Genomic DNA, 15,269 nt, shown 5'->3' with positions numbered 1-15,269 from the left:
TACTACCTAGTGGGCACTGGGAACCATCTAGTGCGCACTAGGAACTATCTGGTGCACACTAGACAGTATCTATTGCGCACTAGGAACTTACTGGTGCACACTAGACAGTATCTATTGCGCACTAGGAACTATCTCGTGCACACTAGACAGTATCTATTGCGCACTAGGAACTATCTCGTGCACACTAGACAGTATCTGTGGCGCACTATGTGGTGCACACTACAAACTCTGGTGCACGCTAGGTACTATCTGGTGCGCACTACAAGCTCTCTGGTGCACACTAGGTACTATCTGGTGCGCACTACAAGCTCTCTGGTGCACACTAGGAACTATCTAGTGTGCGTGAGGAACCATCTAGCACACACTAGGAACCATCCGGTGCGCACTAGGAACTATTTGGTGCACACTAAGAACTATCTGATGTGCACTAGTTACTATCTGGTGTGCCCTAGAAATTGTTTGCAGCATACTAGGAACTATCTGGTGTGCAAGTACTATCTGTTGCACACTAGGAAGCATCTGGTTTGCACTAGCAACTTTTTGTTGTGCACTAGAAACTATCTGGTGCACACTTGAAATTATCTGGTGTGCAAGTACTATCTGCTGCACACTAGGAAACAGCTGCGCACTAGAAACTATGTGGTGCACACTAGGAAGTATTTGGTGCACACTAGGCGCTATCTGGTGTGCATTAGAAACTTTTTGGTGCGCATCTGAGACAAGAAGTTAAAAAAAAAAAAAAAACGTAGTACTGGTTTCTAATGCACACTAAAAACTAACTGGTGTGCACCTGAAACTTGTAGTGATTCACTTTTTTACTTCCTTTTTTAACTTTACTTTCTATTTAGTATTTTATTAGCACTTAAATGGCTCTCATTGGGAGTGTGTTTCTTTAGACTTCATTATTGTGCTTTATAACATCAGAAACTATTAGTTTACTCCAGTATATAGGCTATGTTAACTTAGTACCTGGTTGCTACTGTTTTGGAGACATACAAATTAAAAGAACATACAAAAAGAGAGAATTTTGTTTTTTTAAGATAAATTTCAATTCAGTTTTGGAGAATTGTTGTTGAAACTCCTTGAAAAATTAACGTAAAATTTTGCTTTGAGTTAACATTGAGGTTCAAATTCTTCTTTCTTTGATGTAAATTATTATCAAACCTAAACAGAAAATACATTGATGACAGTTTGAATTAAATTTAAGACACAAGTAACAACCCTGTCACTCTTAAAAAGGGAATTTCCCATTTTGATACTTGTGATTCATAATGATTTGATTCAAAGTGATACTCAAGGAAAGCCGCTCAAACTATGACATTGACAAACTCCCTAAAAAACATAATGTAATTTCAAACTAATCATTACAGCAACTTTAAATACATTTTCTGTTGAGTCTCACTTTCCTATTTTTTTTTTTTTTTGGACATTTCCTGTCAATACCCTAATTCAATGAATGTAGCTATTTAGCACATTTGTGCGCTAGCTATTAAGCTAACATGGCTTTTCTTGGGAAAGAAAAAGAACAACTGCATTGTACAACATTAAACCACCAAATGGTTCCCGAGCGCGGCTGTGTCTGCAGCTCACCGCTCCCCCAGGGGATGGGTCAAATGCGGAGAACAAATTTCACACACCTAGGTGCGTGACAAATAGTGGGACTTTTAACTTTAACTTTAACAAATCCATAAAGATGTGGGAAGTGTTGCTGGTAATAAATACTGTGCAATAACATATATCAGTAAATTATCAATAAAACTAAAAATTCACAAAAAATTCAATAGAAATTGTGACTTTCAATAGATAGACTACAGTAGTCTTTTTCATGTTACCATGGTTGCATATAAATGAAAACTCAGCAGATTTTCAAATAAGTCTTAAGGAAAGTAAAAGGGAAGAAATTTAAAAAATATATGAAAAATGTCAACAAATTTACTATGAAATCAGCTAAGAATAAATAAACCATATCAAGAGGCATTAAGGCTATCTAGTCTTTTTTCATTTTTGCATTTGTTTAAAAGTCATGTTTAATATAAGCTGATCCTTTTTGATCCTCTTGAGCCCCCCTTATTTATTCAGGCCACGCCCATTCTGAAGTGGGGGTGTCTTCTTATTGGTTGCTTTGACACGGCGGTGGATTTAACTGGCTTCCTGTTTAGAGATGGAACCAACCATCTTTTCTGTGGACGAAGATACATGGAGGTGGAGGGCATTTGTAAACATTCAGAAAACTGCTTATATACTGATCTGAATCTAAGCTGTCTCTATTGCCTTCCTTGTTTAGAAACATACAGAGATAAACATTTATGTTTTTTTATGGAATGAAATTTATCTTTTGCTACACCAGAAAGTAAAAAAAAAGAAAGGTTTCTCAGTATATAGAGATTTGCTAATTTGATGGTCTCATTTCACACACAGAGTTTTCTTTTGTTTGTTTTCAATACTAGGAAGTCTTTTTATAGAAAAATGAAGAGTACAAAATCTGTTTCTGCTCGTCATCCAAAAATACAGACAATGTTAGCTTACAAGCATAACTATATGCTAAACTAGTTTCTTCCTGGTTAAAAGATCTTAACTTTGTCTCACAGCCCTGACCTGTTTTTTTCCCAGAAGATTATGATAATGTCACATTTATTTCTCAGTAATCCTACAACAGAGCTGCCCAACCCTGCTCCACAACACCTCCCACCCTATGTTTTAAAGACCCACTCCAATGACAATTTAGTTTTTAACATGTTTTTGTAGCATCTTTCTCAAGAAAATTAAGATTAAAAGTGCGTATCTGAGTATTTCTTTATCCAAACCATGGTGAATCAGGGCCAGATGAAAAAAGTCCCATCTCTGTTCCACTACATGCTAATCCAGCCAATAGTAGACGACTGGATCCATGTACATATTTGTTTTCCTCATCTGAACAACCATGTGGCTCAAAACTGCATAGCTCTGATATTGCTCGACATTTTTGGAGCACTGCGAACACTGGGTTAGGGTTGTGGGGGGCTGTTAGCTAGCGGGAGAGAGTGCAAACAAAGGGATGATGGGAAATTAGTCCTAGCTAACTCCATGTCAACAGTCCTACCCACAACTCAGGAAAATTTCTGATTTTCTCCTACAGAAACTATACTTTCAAAAACAAGTTTTTCTTTTAAATTTTGGCCAAAAATGACATAATCATAATTAAAAGACCACTTGGGACACTTTTACAATAGATTAGATGATCGGAGAGAGACTTTAAAGCAATCATTTGCCTATTTGCCGATAATTAGTGGGTTCAAGTGATTTCAAGTTGTATTGGACTCTTGGTTGAGGTGGTCAGCAGTAGGTAGAATTGAAAAAAGTAAGGGTTGGGCAGACCTGGAAATGAGGGTGTTAGCCAGTTAAATGTTGCATATATGTTTTCAATGTCTTCTAGGATATAAAAAATAAATCTGTCTGTCCATCAGTTACTTTGTTCGAAATTGTCACTTGTAAACAAAACAAAGACAGTTCAATCTCACTGGTATAACTGACTGTCAAAGAAAAGTCTCCTCGTAGTTTTCACTGGGCTCCAGGTGTTCATAACCTCTAGATGTTGGTCTGACTACCTCACTGGGGCTCCGGAGAGTTGTCTGTGTCACGCTGTCGTAAGATGGAGGTGAAGAGATTAGAATGTTCTCTGATGTCTGTGCCCCCATGATCCCATAGTGCTGTATCATGGTTGCTAGCAGCCCCTCTGTCTCTGGGGCATTTTCCACATCCACTGTGGTTGCGTAGTTTATTTGTCTATAGAGATAGGAAGCTTGCTTCATTTGCCTCCTCACCAGATGTCTCCTGTAACCCCTCTGGATGATGATTGCAGACACCTCCTCCATTTTGCGGCGAAGGGTGGAGGTAATGGGCTCGTGGGAAATTTTGGAGGGATTGGTCATCATGAACTTTTCCTCCATTTGCTGTTTGAGGGTGTCCATTTCCCCAGACTCCCCAAGGACACGCTTAGTAAAGGCAAACAAGATGTCCAGACAGTGGATCCTGTCCCCACTGACCATGGGAAGGTCCATAGAAATCAGGTGGATCTTGTTGGGTTTTGCAATGCGCAGCGGCTCTGACAGAGCGTCAGCAAAACTTGGTAACATTGAAAACTCAATAAATTGTGTGGCCTCGGAATCAAACTTCTCCCAAACCTCGTAAAACATTTCAAAGTCGTCCTCGCTCAGCGGCTCCGTGCTCTCTTCTGTGGCAACGCTAAAGTTCTCCAGAATGATGGCTATGTACATATTTACCACGATGAGGAAAGAAATGATAATGTAGCTGACAAAGAAAGCTATGCCCATGGAGGGGTTTCCACAGTTCCCTCGGGTGTTAGTACCAGTGTTGATAAAGTGAACGTCGCACTCCTCTGGAGAGTTGGACATTATAGGACTAAGGAGGTTGTCCCAGCCTGCCGAGGTGCTGATCTGAAAAAGGCAGATTATGCTGTTTCCAAAGGTCTCAAAGTTAAACATGTCATCAATCCCGTCTTGTTTTTTGACATAGGCAAAGTTTGCCATCCCAAATATTGCATAGATGAACATAACAAGGAAGAGCAGGAGGCCAATGTTGAACAGTGCTGGCATGGACATCATTAAGGCAAACAGTAAAGTCCTTATTCCTTTGGCAGCACGAATAAGTCGGAGTACACGTCCTATCCTTGCCAGTCTGATGACTCGAAACAGGGTTGGAGATACAAAGTACTTCTCAATAATGTCAGCAAGTACAATCCCTGAAATGAGAGACAATAAAATACATCAGACCACAAACCCTTAGAAAAAAACTCAACTTTAAATTTGTTGTGAAGCTTGCTTACTTATAGACATCATACCACAAGAATATTTTATGTAAATGTACTTTGTTTTACATCAACAACACTACCTGTGTTTACATGGACACGCAACATATTCTCATTCCCAACTTGTCACAAATGGACGTTTGGCTCAGATCTCCTTCGCGTCACTTTTTTATGTTGTGGTGTCCCAAACTCGTTGTTTTTGTATGCTGGCTGTTCGGAAAGTCAAGAGTCCGCAACCCTTGAGACACGGTACTGGATACAGTGCCGGATGCACACTGGGCCTCGGGATGTGTCAAGAACTGGTATACTAACCCTCTACCAGTACCCTAATCTTAACCAGGTACTGGCTCGTGTCCGGCACCATGTCTGGTTGGCGCCCGGTATCGCGTCTGGTACTGGTTCGGGTCCGGTGTCGGGTTAGGGTGTAGTTACAGATAACAGGTTTGGGTACCAGTGCTCTACACGTCAACTGGACCAGTTTTGGCTCGCAGCTTGGAGGTTGGGGACCTGTGATTTAATTGGTACAGGCAGTACATCACAAAACGATGAGTTGGGGACACCCAAAATGTCAAAAAGTGATTTGGAGGGATCCTTAACCAAGGCGTCAATATGTGACGACTTGGGACTGAGAATGTGTTGCAATATATATCCGCGCGGCCAAGTAAAATGTTCAGCACTGGCCGTATGTATTTACTATTTACTTATAATTTAGCCACAAATTAGTATTTAGTTTGCATCTCTTAACTATTTTGTAGGGACAAATTAGTATTTTGTTCACGTGTTTCAACTTTTTTGTGCCCCAAACTATTACTTTGTTTGCACATTAGAACTATTTTGTTGGCCAAAATAACTATTTCGTGCACAGATTTTGACTACTACGAATTAGTCATGAATTAGTATTTCTTTCACATGTCTTAAGTATTTTGCGTCCACAAATTCGTAATTCGTTTACACATTTTAACTATTTTGTGGTCATGAAACTTTATTCAGACATTTCATTTAGTCCTTGGGCAGGAATTAGTAATTCGTTCAAAGGTTTTAACTATTTTGTGGCAACAAATTAGTATGTTTTTCACATTTTATTACATGACCACAAATTAGGATCTTGTTTGCTCATTTTAACTTCTCCATGGGTACAAATTTATTTTTTATCTTTTGGCCACAAATTTGTATTTTGTTCACGTATCTTAACTATTTTATGGCCACATTTTAGCTATTCTTTGGGCAGAAATTAGTAATTTGATCACACGTTTTAACTGTTTGATTGCCTTGATTTAGTATTTTATTTGCACATTTAATTACACCGTAAACAGGAATTAATGTTTCATTTAAACGTTTTAGCTTTTTTTCTGGCAAGAAATTTGTATTTTTTTTTTTTGCACTTTTTGAAAAACTATTTTGTTGCCACAAATTTGTATTTCATTTTAATGTCTTACTTATTAATTATGTGGCCATGAATTAGTATCTTGTTTGGTCATTTTAACTTCTCCGTGGGCATAAATTTGTATTTTGTTTGCACTTCTAAACAATTTTATGGCCACAAATTAGTATTTTGTTTTCAGGTTTTAATTATTTCATAACCTGAATTAGTATTTTGTTGCATTTGCACATTTAACTATATTGTGGCTTCAATTTGTTCATTTCTTGCTTTGTAAAAGTACTTGCTGCAAGTTGAGACAAAATATACAGTTTAAAGACAACAGTATAAGACAATTAACCAATATTCCAGAGGTGCTCTCTGCATTGGATTGACTAATACATCGTCCAAATCCTAATTTAAGGTCTTCTTTGGAGGATTTTTTGGAATACTTTTATCTAAATTTGCTCAGATTGACTCTACTGTGCTGTTACGAGTTTAACCATTGACATTGGATTAAATTAGGATCAGAATTACAAAATAGAGATAAGATCTAAACAGAAATTAGATGGAAAGTTTCCATTCTTACCCACAATAGAAAGAATTATCACGACAAAGTCAAAAATGTTCCATGCAACTGTGAAAAAATAACAACGAAGGGCAAAGATCTTGATCAGACACTCGGTGGTGAAGATCACGATGAAGACAAGGTTGATGGTGTTAAGAATGGATTCTGTTTGTTCTGACTGCTCATCCGTTTCCACCATCATGGTCACCATGTTAACAATGATGAGCATCATGATCATGATGTCGAAGGCTTGCTTGGACACCAGATCAAAGAAGAAGGCTTGAAGAATGTTCTGAAATGATCAAAAATAAAGAGTAATTTAGTATGTTCCATATTTATATCTGCATGAATGCTTGTTTCTGTCAGTGTTCATCTCTGTGAATAAAATAGGTACCAATATGTCTCATTATTTAAGATCTTTTATTGCTTTAATGTGTTGATTTGCTGCTTTTACTCACAGCAGGCCTTGGTATTGGCTTTTGAGGTTTTTTAGAACCTAACTTCTTCATTGCATTGTAGTATTTCTTCTGCTCTTCTGTCATAAAGATATCATGTCCACCTAAGTATAAAAAACAAAGACCCTCTCATTATTTTTCCACGTTTGAGGTTGTTGAGTCATTAATTTAAAATAAAATAAAAATAAAAACAATAACAAACATGTATGTTTTCTTGTTTGAAATACTTGCACAGAATCCCACATTTAAATGGGTCCATGAATGATTTTAATACTTATCTTTCTTTTCTGCTGATTAAAGTTGTCAATGATAACGCCAATGAAGAGGTTGAGGGTAAAGAATGATCCAAATATGATGAAAACTACAAAGTAGAGGTACATGTAGAGGTTGATTTCTCTGCTGGGCTGCTCCTCAACCTAAACACAAACCAATATAAGTCATCTTTTTATTGGAGGAGATTTATTATGTAAAGTATGGAGAATGATGGATGTACACACCCCTCTTGAATCGACAGCTGCATTCATTATTTCCATCCAGCCTTTAAATGTTGCCTATAGCATAAAAGAACACGAGAAATGAGAAATTGATTTCCTTTCTTGTAATGAAATCGGAGAGAAACTCACCACTTGTAAAAGGGAAAGATATCCGAGTCCCACATTGTCAAAGTTAACCTTGACTGTGGTCCAGTAGAACTGAGTGTCATTCATGGCTAGACAGTCCGACTTGTTGTTCACTATGGAGATGCTGTGGATGAAACCCGTTCTGTTCACACACTTTCCAAACTTGCCGGCAAACAGGTTGACTCCCATGATGCTGAAGATAAGCCAGAAGATCAGGCAGACGAGCAGCACATTCATGATGGAAGGGATGGCTCCTATAAGAGCATTGACGACCACCTAATGAGAATTAAACGGGAAACAGATCATTTTATTGGTTTATAAATCATTATGTGATAAAATTATTTTTAACTATGGCTATATTGCTACCTGTAATTATTACATTTAAGTTACTTTAAAAAAAAATACTCCTCTATATTCTTCTTCCCCTTAACTCACCAATAAGGGTGAGATGGAAACATCTCTATTTAAAATTTTAAACACAAACTCATACTACAAAAAAGGTTCAGGTATCTGCATACATTTAGATAATTTAGTATCATTTTGCTGAATTGGATTTTCAATCAGCAAATGTTCAAATGCAGAAGAATCTGCTAATTTGCACTTTATTTCAAAATGAGTCCTGCAGTCTGGTTATCTGTCCATCCATCCATCCATCCATCCATATACTAATCCATTCATCTGTCTGTCTAGAGCCTATGACCATAAGTGAGTATTGGACTGGTAAATAAAAAAAAAAATCCTTTCTGATTCAGTATTCAGTTCTCTCTTCACCACAATGATCTGCCACGACGACCTCATGCTTGAAAATCTGTCTTGTAATCAAGAGCACTTATTTTAGAGGATAAGATCCTTAGTTCGCGAGCATATAGGAACTCCCGCACAAGAGGAACAAATAAATGTTTAATAGTAGAAAATCTGAGGTGAATTTACAGGCATTTGTTCAGTGAACTTTTATGTGAGGATGACGTTAAGGGATGACATTCACGATGGGGTAACAGAAGAACCGTTTAGATTCTTACCCTCATGCCCTCAAATCTAGACAGAGCTCTGAGAGGTCTTAAAGCCCTGAGGGTCCTTAAGGATTTGATGGCAGCAAAGTCAGAATATCCCAGAGAGTTTGCTACCAGGCTTATCAAGGACACCTTGAAGGAAAAACAGACAAAAAAAACCATTAGAGAAATCACATGACAATACATAACGTTAATGGTTTCACAACTATTCAACATACCAAACAAAAGAAAAGTAATATATAGAGTCAAAACATCTAAAGACCCATATTTAGATTTATTTTGCACTTTGGGACATTCCACAGTTTGGAACACTTCAGCTAAATTTCAAGATTTTGTTTGCCTTTGGATTTTTTGTGTCATCTTTTTAGCAAATTTGGACTTCCACTCTATTCTTGATCCAAAACAGACAAAGCGAAATGGTATTCCGCTGTTGAATGACCCTTGAATGAAGACTGTGAATGAATGGGGCGTGGCTTAAATGACAAACAAAGGAAAGTCATGGTGTGATTTATGACAAGACACTGACATGCATGCACACATCGACATATCCTATCCATGCGTGCATGTTCAGCTATATATGCATATAAATATGCATATATATCAAATAGAGTGAGTTTTATAAAGAACAATCTTTGCCGAATTTGTTTGCCAATTTGAAAACAGCAATTAATTTAAGGCATTCAGGCCCAGAGTCCTCCATTTCTTTATAAAAGTCTATTTAATTATGTGTCCAATATATCTAAAGAAGATACTCCAAATTGTTCTCGACAATAAATAAGCTTTAGATTACAGCTGTCTTTGGCTCCACAAGGTTACAGACAAAAATATATATAAAAAAACACAATATAGACAGAGAAGAAAGACAGGTAATTGGAACAATTGTTAGTTCAACAAACATGTGTAACATTGCAGTACAAAATATACAGTAAACAGAACAGACATGCATGATATGTATTGCAAAACAAGAGTTCTAACACCCACTCAGCAGTACTTCTTGTCAATTGGATCTACTTTACATCAGATCTTCTCTAGATAATCTTTAAAGCGTATGGTACAGTATTTGTTTTCTGATATAAAAGCCAAGGTCTTGCCGTAGAAAAAAATAGGAGGTCAATCCTTTCTTTTTACTTATTTCATGCTCAATGTGATTGTTAAGTACAAAACGGTGGCTTTTCATATCGAAGGACAGACTTACAAGTGAAGAAACACAGAAACTTTTGAGATGCAGATCCTAGAAGTACTCACCTGGGGCCCGCTAACTACAACTTACCCTAACAATAGCTCGATCTGTAGCGATCTGTGTAACAGCAGGTGAAACCAGAGGTCAAGTCAGACCATGGGCTGCACACCCAGGCCACTTTGAACGTCTAGAAGCTATAGAGCTACACCCTCTTTTACTCTTAAACCACTCACAAGACTTCAAAACCTGCAGTCTTTGACAGAAACATGAACACAACATTTTGGGGCTTCCACCCAGATTTCTAGAGTTTCTCTGCTTGCTTGATGAAGACGTCATGACAAAGTGGATTATCTGATAGAATAAACTCTGATCCAGATCTGTGGGGAGATAAACATGACGAATAAGTGTTTTTTGGCCCACCTGACCTAGCCTAACATTTAATGACTCGTTTCCACTGAGCGTTTCCATTATAAAATGGACCCGTTAAGCAGGACCAACTGGTACCATTTCTTTTCCCCCCCGCTTGATCATAGATCCATAGAAAAATGGAATGGACCCGTTAGGGTGGAGCTTCTGTCATCCCATGATGTAACCCATTGATTGGTGGAAAGGTTTTTACGAGAACAGGAAGTGTTTGACCAGCTCTTTTCTCGACTCAAGACCCAAACCGAAAGTTTTGTCCTTTTTTCTGCAGTATTCTTTGTCACCCCCAACGATTTTGTTGCAAAGAATAACAAATTCTTTACATACATAATTCCCCCTTATGGGCAACCAGAGAACCCGCCCATGTTTCCATCTTACCCGACCCCCGCGAAAATACCACAAGAAAATGTTAAAAACACAATTTTCTTTGCAGTGGGTCTTTAACCATTGCGCCATCTTATGGAGTCCAGATGACCCCACCCTTATATAGATGTGTGATCCCTCTCATGACAAAGGTGGACAGAATTTTATATCTGTCAGGGACACCAGTGAAGATAAAAAAGTACGAGTTTCCTTAAAAGAAAAATAAGTTTACTAAGATTTAAAATTCTCCTAAAAAGAGCAACACAAATGCAACAAAACCAACTTCAATTTAACCTGAAATCTCACCACATTATTAGTAATTCACATTCTGCTCTCACCCGCTTGGAATAAAGACATAAAGACAGAAAAATGTTTACTCACGTCCACAATCAGAAAGTCCAGCCAGCACCAGTAGTTGGTAAAATATTTCTTGAAGCCGTAAGCAATCCACTTGAGGAACATTTCCAGCACAAAGATGTAGGAGAAAACTTTGTCAGCATATTCCAGGATCACCTTGATGACTTTTCTCCTCTCGATGTAGATATCTTCAAATGCCTGCAGAAGAACACCAAGTCAGTAAACTTTAGGTTTTATATTTTGATTGAAATAATAAAAGAAAAAAAATTACTTTGACTGGCAAATTAGACAATATCTTATACATATAATCATTTTAATTACACAAAATACTTTAATGAGTTCATTTCATTCTTATTGTGACAGTTTGCCACAAATTACATTTTTTTTTTTTTTTAGAAAAATTCCAAAAAGTTCCCTCAAAGTCAAACCTCTCACATATTACAAACCAGTTAAAAATGAATTATATTTACTTTATATTTACAAAATAATAGAACAAAAGGGAATTGCACCAGGAGTTATATTAATGAAGAGTAGCTAAAACTGCACAAAATATTTTTAAAGCATTAAAAAAACAGTAAAAAATGTAGACTGAAATGGACCAAATTTAAAATAAAATCCTAGAATGTTTAGACTTTTAATTGCATCTTAGCCATAATTCAATAATGCATGTTGCAACAATTTTCTTTTATATTATTTAAGAATAACACTTTTGTTATTTTTGCAATACTTAAAGAAGCTTGTATTAATGATTTCTTAATTTGTGACAAAAATAATACAAATCTTGACTTAAAATTTAGAGAAGGAAATGTGGGGCAAAGCTTTTTGCTAGGGGGCAGCTACCCCCCTTTCCCATTCACATAGCTCTGCCCCTGCATTCAACCAAAAAACACTTTTTTTGTAATAATTGACAAAAAAATTGAGCATAAACAGATTTAATAAACCTGCAATCCTGCAGTAAAAAAACACAAGCTTAACCTCAAAATGGTATGAAGTTTTGGTGACATGTTTAGGCATCGTACCAAAGCACCACTGCTGAGCAGAATCATGAAGATGATAAACGTCTCAAACCAGCTGTGTTCCACAATCTGGTAGCAGGTCTTCCTCAGCCTCCACCAAGCCAGACCCAGACCAGAGCTGATGTCAATGTTGCAGCACTGACAGTGCCTCAGGCAGACTGACCAAAATGGACCACAAACAACAACATTGGAGTTAATTAGAAATGAACATTAATAAAGATTAAACATTTTCTTTACAAATGAAATATTTAGTTGACGCTTATAATTTCTACTCATACGAAAAGTCATGTGTGTGCTCAGTATTTTAACTTTTTTAGAAGATTGACATGAATCGTCATGTAGGTACACATATTACAACTTTTTCCAAAATAAAGTTAGCTGGATGGGATGTAAATGTAGCTCATAAATATAATTTCATATATTTTTAGGGATTTAAACTCCACATATTCTTAAGAAGAATAGAATTTGGTTTTAAGGTTTGGTTTAAATTTTCTCTGAATTTATTTGTGTTTTTAATCTTCAACATTTAACAACATTTGTTAAGGTTTGATTTCTGATTAGGAGCATTACAACATGTTAATTCATTTTTTCCCCTCTCCTTGTTTTGATGGTGTTTTCATTGTTCTGTAACATGTTAATAAACCATTAATAGAGCATTAATTCAGTTGTCTTTGCTGTGAAACGTTGACTGTATAAGAGAACTGGACTGAGTGACCCCTCCCCTCGTCTTTCAAATAGGAAGTACCCGCCGTCTCCAAGAAGCCAAAATTCCATAGACTTCAATGGAAAATAAACAGTTTTTACTCATTCTGCTTGTCAGAATAACCATTCATGCTCTGCTACCTTTATAATATGTTCTTGCTTATCGTAATTTTTATTCTGTAGTGCAATTTATTCAAGCAATAAACTGACCAATCAGATGCCTCAATAAAAGTATGTAGATCCTGATTCCTAATTTGGTCTGTTTTTTTATTTTTGTTTTATTTATTTTATACTATTAGCTTCTATCTATTTTTCCAGAAGTCACATTGTTGATTTACTTATTTGCAACTTAAAAACCTAAAACCTCCAGCCATGTTCTTTAAAGTGTGTTCAAGATTATTCACAGCAACCACATAAGCAAAACTTTTTCTGTCTTTAATAAATTTGTTGACTGAGGACCTTAATAATCTGAGATGAAGCTCTAGTGTTTTTTGTTCTTCTTGAGCTTTTTCAAAGTCTGTAAAAACTTGGGTAATTTGTGTTGATTTCTAAGCGTAGTTATTGCAGAGCGGCAGTAGTTCAATAAAATCCACCTTTGAGTTTGAGCAGGGTCTAAACATTCTCACTCCTAGCTCGTTATATATGGACGTATGGTTTGGGTCCCCTCTGCACCACTTTTTGACATTTGGGTGTCCCCAACTCTTTATTTTTGAACGTGCTGGCTGTTCCTATTAAATCCAGAGTCCCCAACCCTCAGGATGGAGTACTGGACGCAGAACCGAGTTAGAGTTTGGGTTAGGGTAGTGGTATTGGGTTAGGGATAAGGTACTGGTCCGCGTCTCGAGGGTTGAGGACCTCTGACTAGGGTCTCTGGCCCGGTACCAAGCGGAGGTTGGGGACCCCGATTTAATGTGAACAGCCAGCATGTCAAAAAACGATGAGTTGGGGACTCCCAAAACGTCAAAAAGTGACGCGGCGGGGGCCTGAACCCTATATGACAAGTTATGAGTGACAATGCGTTGGCAGGTTTTGTTCTATGACACAAAAAAGCTATTTTTCAAACTGCATTTTTTTTTTGTCTGTTCCTGATTACGAACAATTTGAATAAAGAAATACTCAGAAACGCATTTTGAGCCTATTTTCTTTATAAATATCCTCCATCATCAGAAAAACGACATAAGAACATGTTAAAAACAGCATTTTCATGGTGGTGAGATTGTACTCACACTGAGGGAAGCAGTCCTCCGGCTCCATGCTGTCCTCGGACAGTTCCGACAGGTCATCCGCCTCCTCTCCGGGTTTCCGTAAGTCCACAGTGCTGCCTTCTGACAAGCTTATCTTCTCCTAGGAGGTGAAATCTCACTGTCAATAAATGGATGGCAAAATTCCTAACACGACCAAACAATGACCATGCAAACAATCCGTCTTGGGCGGATGGGCGAAAGCCTAGGCAGAGCAGATAAAAGGTTTCCTCCCGGAATGAGCCGAGAAGGATTTATCCCGGCGAGGTGGGCTTACCTATGATCGTCTTTTCTGCTGTATAATCTCATCGGAGCTTGAATGCCGTTTTGATGAGATTTCTGTGCTTTACAAAGGCGACATATTTCACATGATTTGAGTGACAGAGGTGCAGACTTAAAGCTTTATAAACGATATAAATTCTAATCCGGGGTAAAGCGAAGGCTCAGAGGCGTCACCAGCTTCACCACTGCTGGTCTTTAAAGTGAAAAAGAGCTAGAAACCTTCCAGTGTGTCAAAACAAGTGCCCATTTTCAAATAATTCAAATATAAATGCAGATTATAATACCTAAAAGTTGCCAGTTCAAAGGTAAAAATAAGATTTCTTGTGAGGCAGCTGCTGCAGCTCTGATAAGCTGACAGCATGTTGATGGACGGGGATGCGGTGAGGAACGCGGGATGGAGAGAGAGGAGGAGAAAGCCACCGCCAGCAGGCTGCTCAGCTCAGCCTGGCCCTGCTCAGCTGTGCCACTTTAATCTGCTCGGCATGGCCTGGCTCCACATCTGGCCTGCTGCTGTCTGTCTGCCAGGCAGACAGGACAAAGAGACTCAACCTCCAACGAACGCCTGACTCACCGGACGTTCTGTCCACGGCTCCTCTAAAGCTTTCGAACGGGCGCAGTGGATTTCAGAATCTGAACCAGATTGTTATACTGGAATTGTATTTAATTTTGAAGTTTGTCCATATCTCAAGAAATGTCAAAGGATTAAGAGGAGAGCACTCATCAAACTGTGATTTTATCACAGACGTATTTACAGGAAAATAACATTTCCATACAAAAACTGCAACATAAAAAAAATTAATAAATATAAATATATATATATATATATATAGTGCAGCTGTCATTGGATTTTCTCTCAGTACTTACATATCAGAAAGTGTTGACTAAGTACCA

General features: G+C 37.7%; 1 protein-coding gene across 1 annotated transcript in view; it reads right to left on the bottom strand.

Moving 5' to 3' along the window:
- Positions 1-1,638: 1,638 nt before the first annotated feature.
- Positions 1,639-15,269, bottom strand: part of LOC112147178 (sodium channel protein type 4 subunit alpha B) — a 57,046-nt gene continuing 43,415 nt past the window's right edge. Inside the window, 10 exon segments of the mRNA XM_036216267.1 lie at positions 1,639-4,738; positions 6,751-7,021; positions 7,188-7,288; positions 7,459-7,600; positions 7,682-7,735; positions 7,808-8,080; positions 8,824-8,946; positions 11,162-11,335; positions 12,157-12,311; positions 14,082-14,199. Coding sequence (XP_036072160.1) covers positions 3,513-4,738; positions 6,751-7,021; positions 7,188-7,288; positions 7,459-7,600; positions 7,682-7,735; positions 7,808-8,080; positions 8,824-8,946; positions 11,162-11,335; positions 12,157-12,311; positions 14,082-14,199 — 2,637 coding nt within the window. The 3' untranslated portion in view covers positions 1,639-3,512.

Source organism: Oryzias melastigma, linkage group LG17 (assembly GCF_002922805.2).
Source record: "Oryzias melastigma strain HK-1 linkage group LG17, ASM292280v2, whole genome shotgun sequence".
In the NCBI taxonomy this organism is placed as follows: Eukaryota; Metazoa; Chordata; class Actinopteri; order Beloniformes; family Adrianichthyidae; genus Oryzias; species Oryzias melastigma.
The sequence above is the reverse complement of the archived record's forward strand: the minus strand, read 5'-3'. Positions and strand labels throughout refer to the sequence as shown.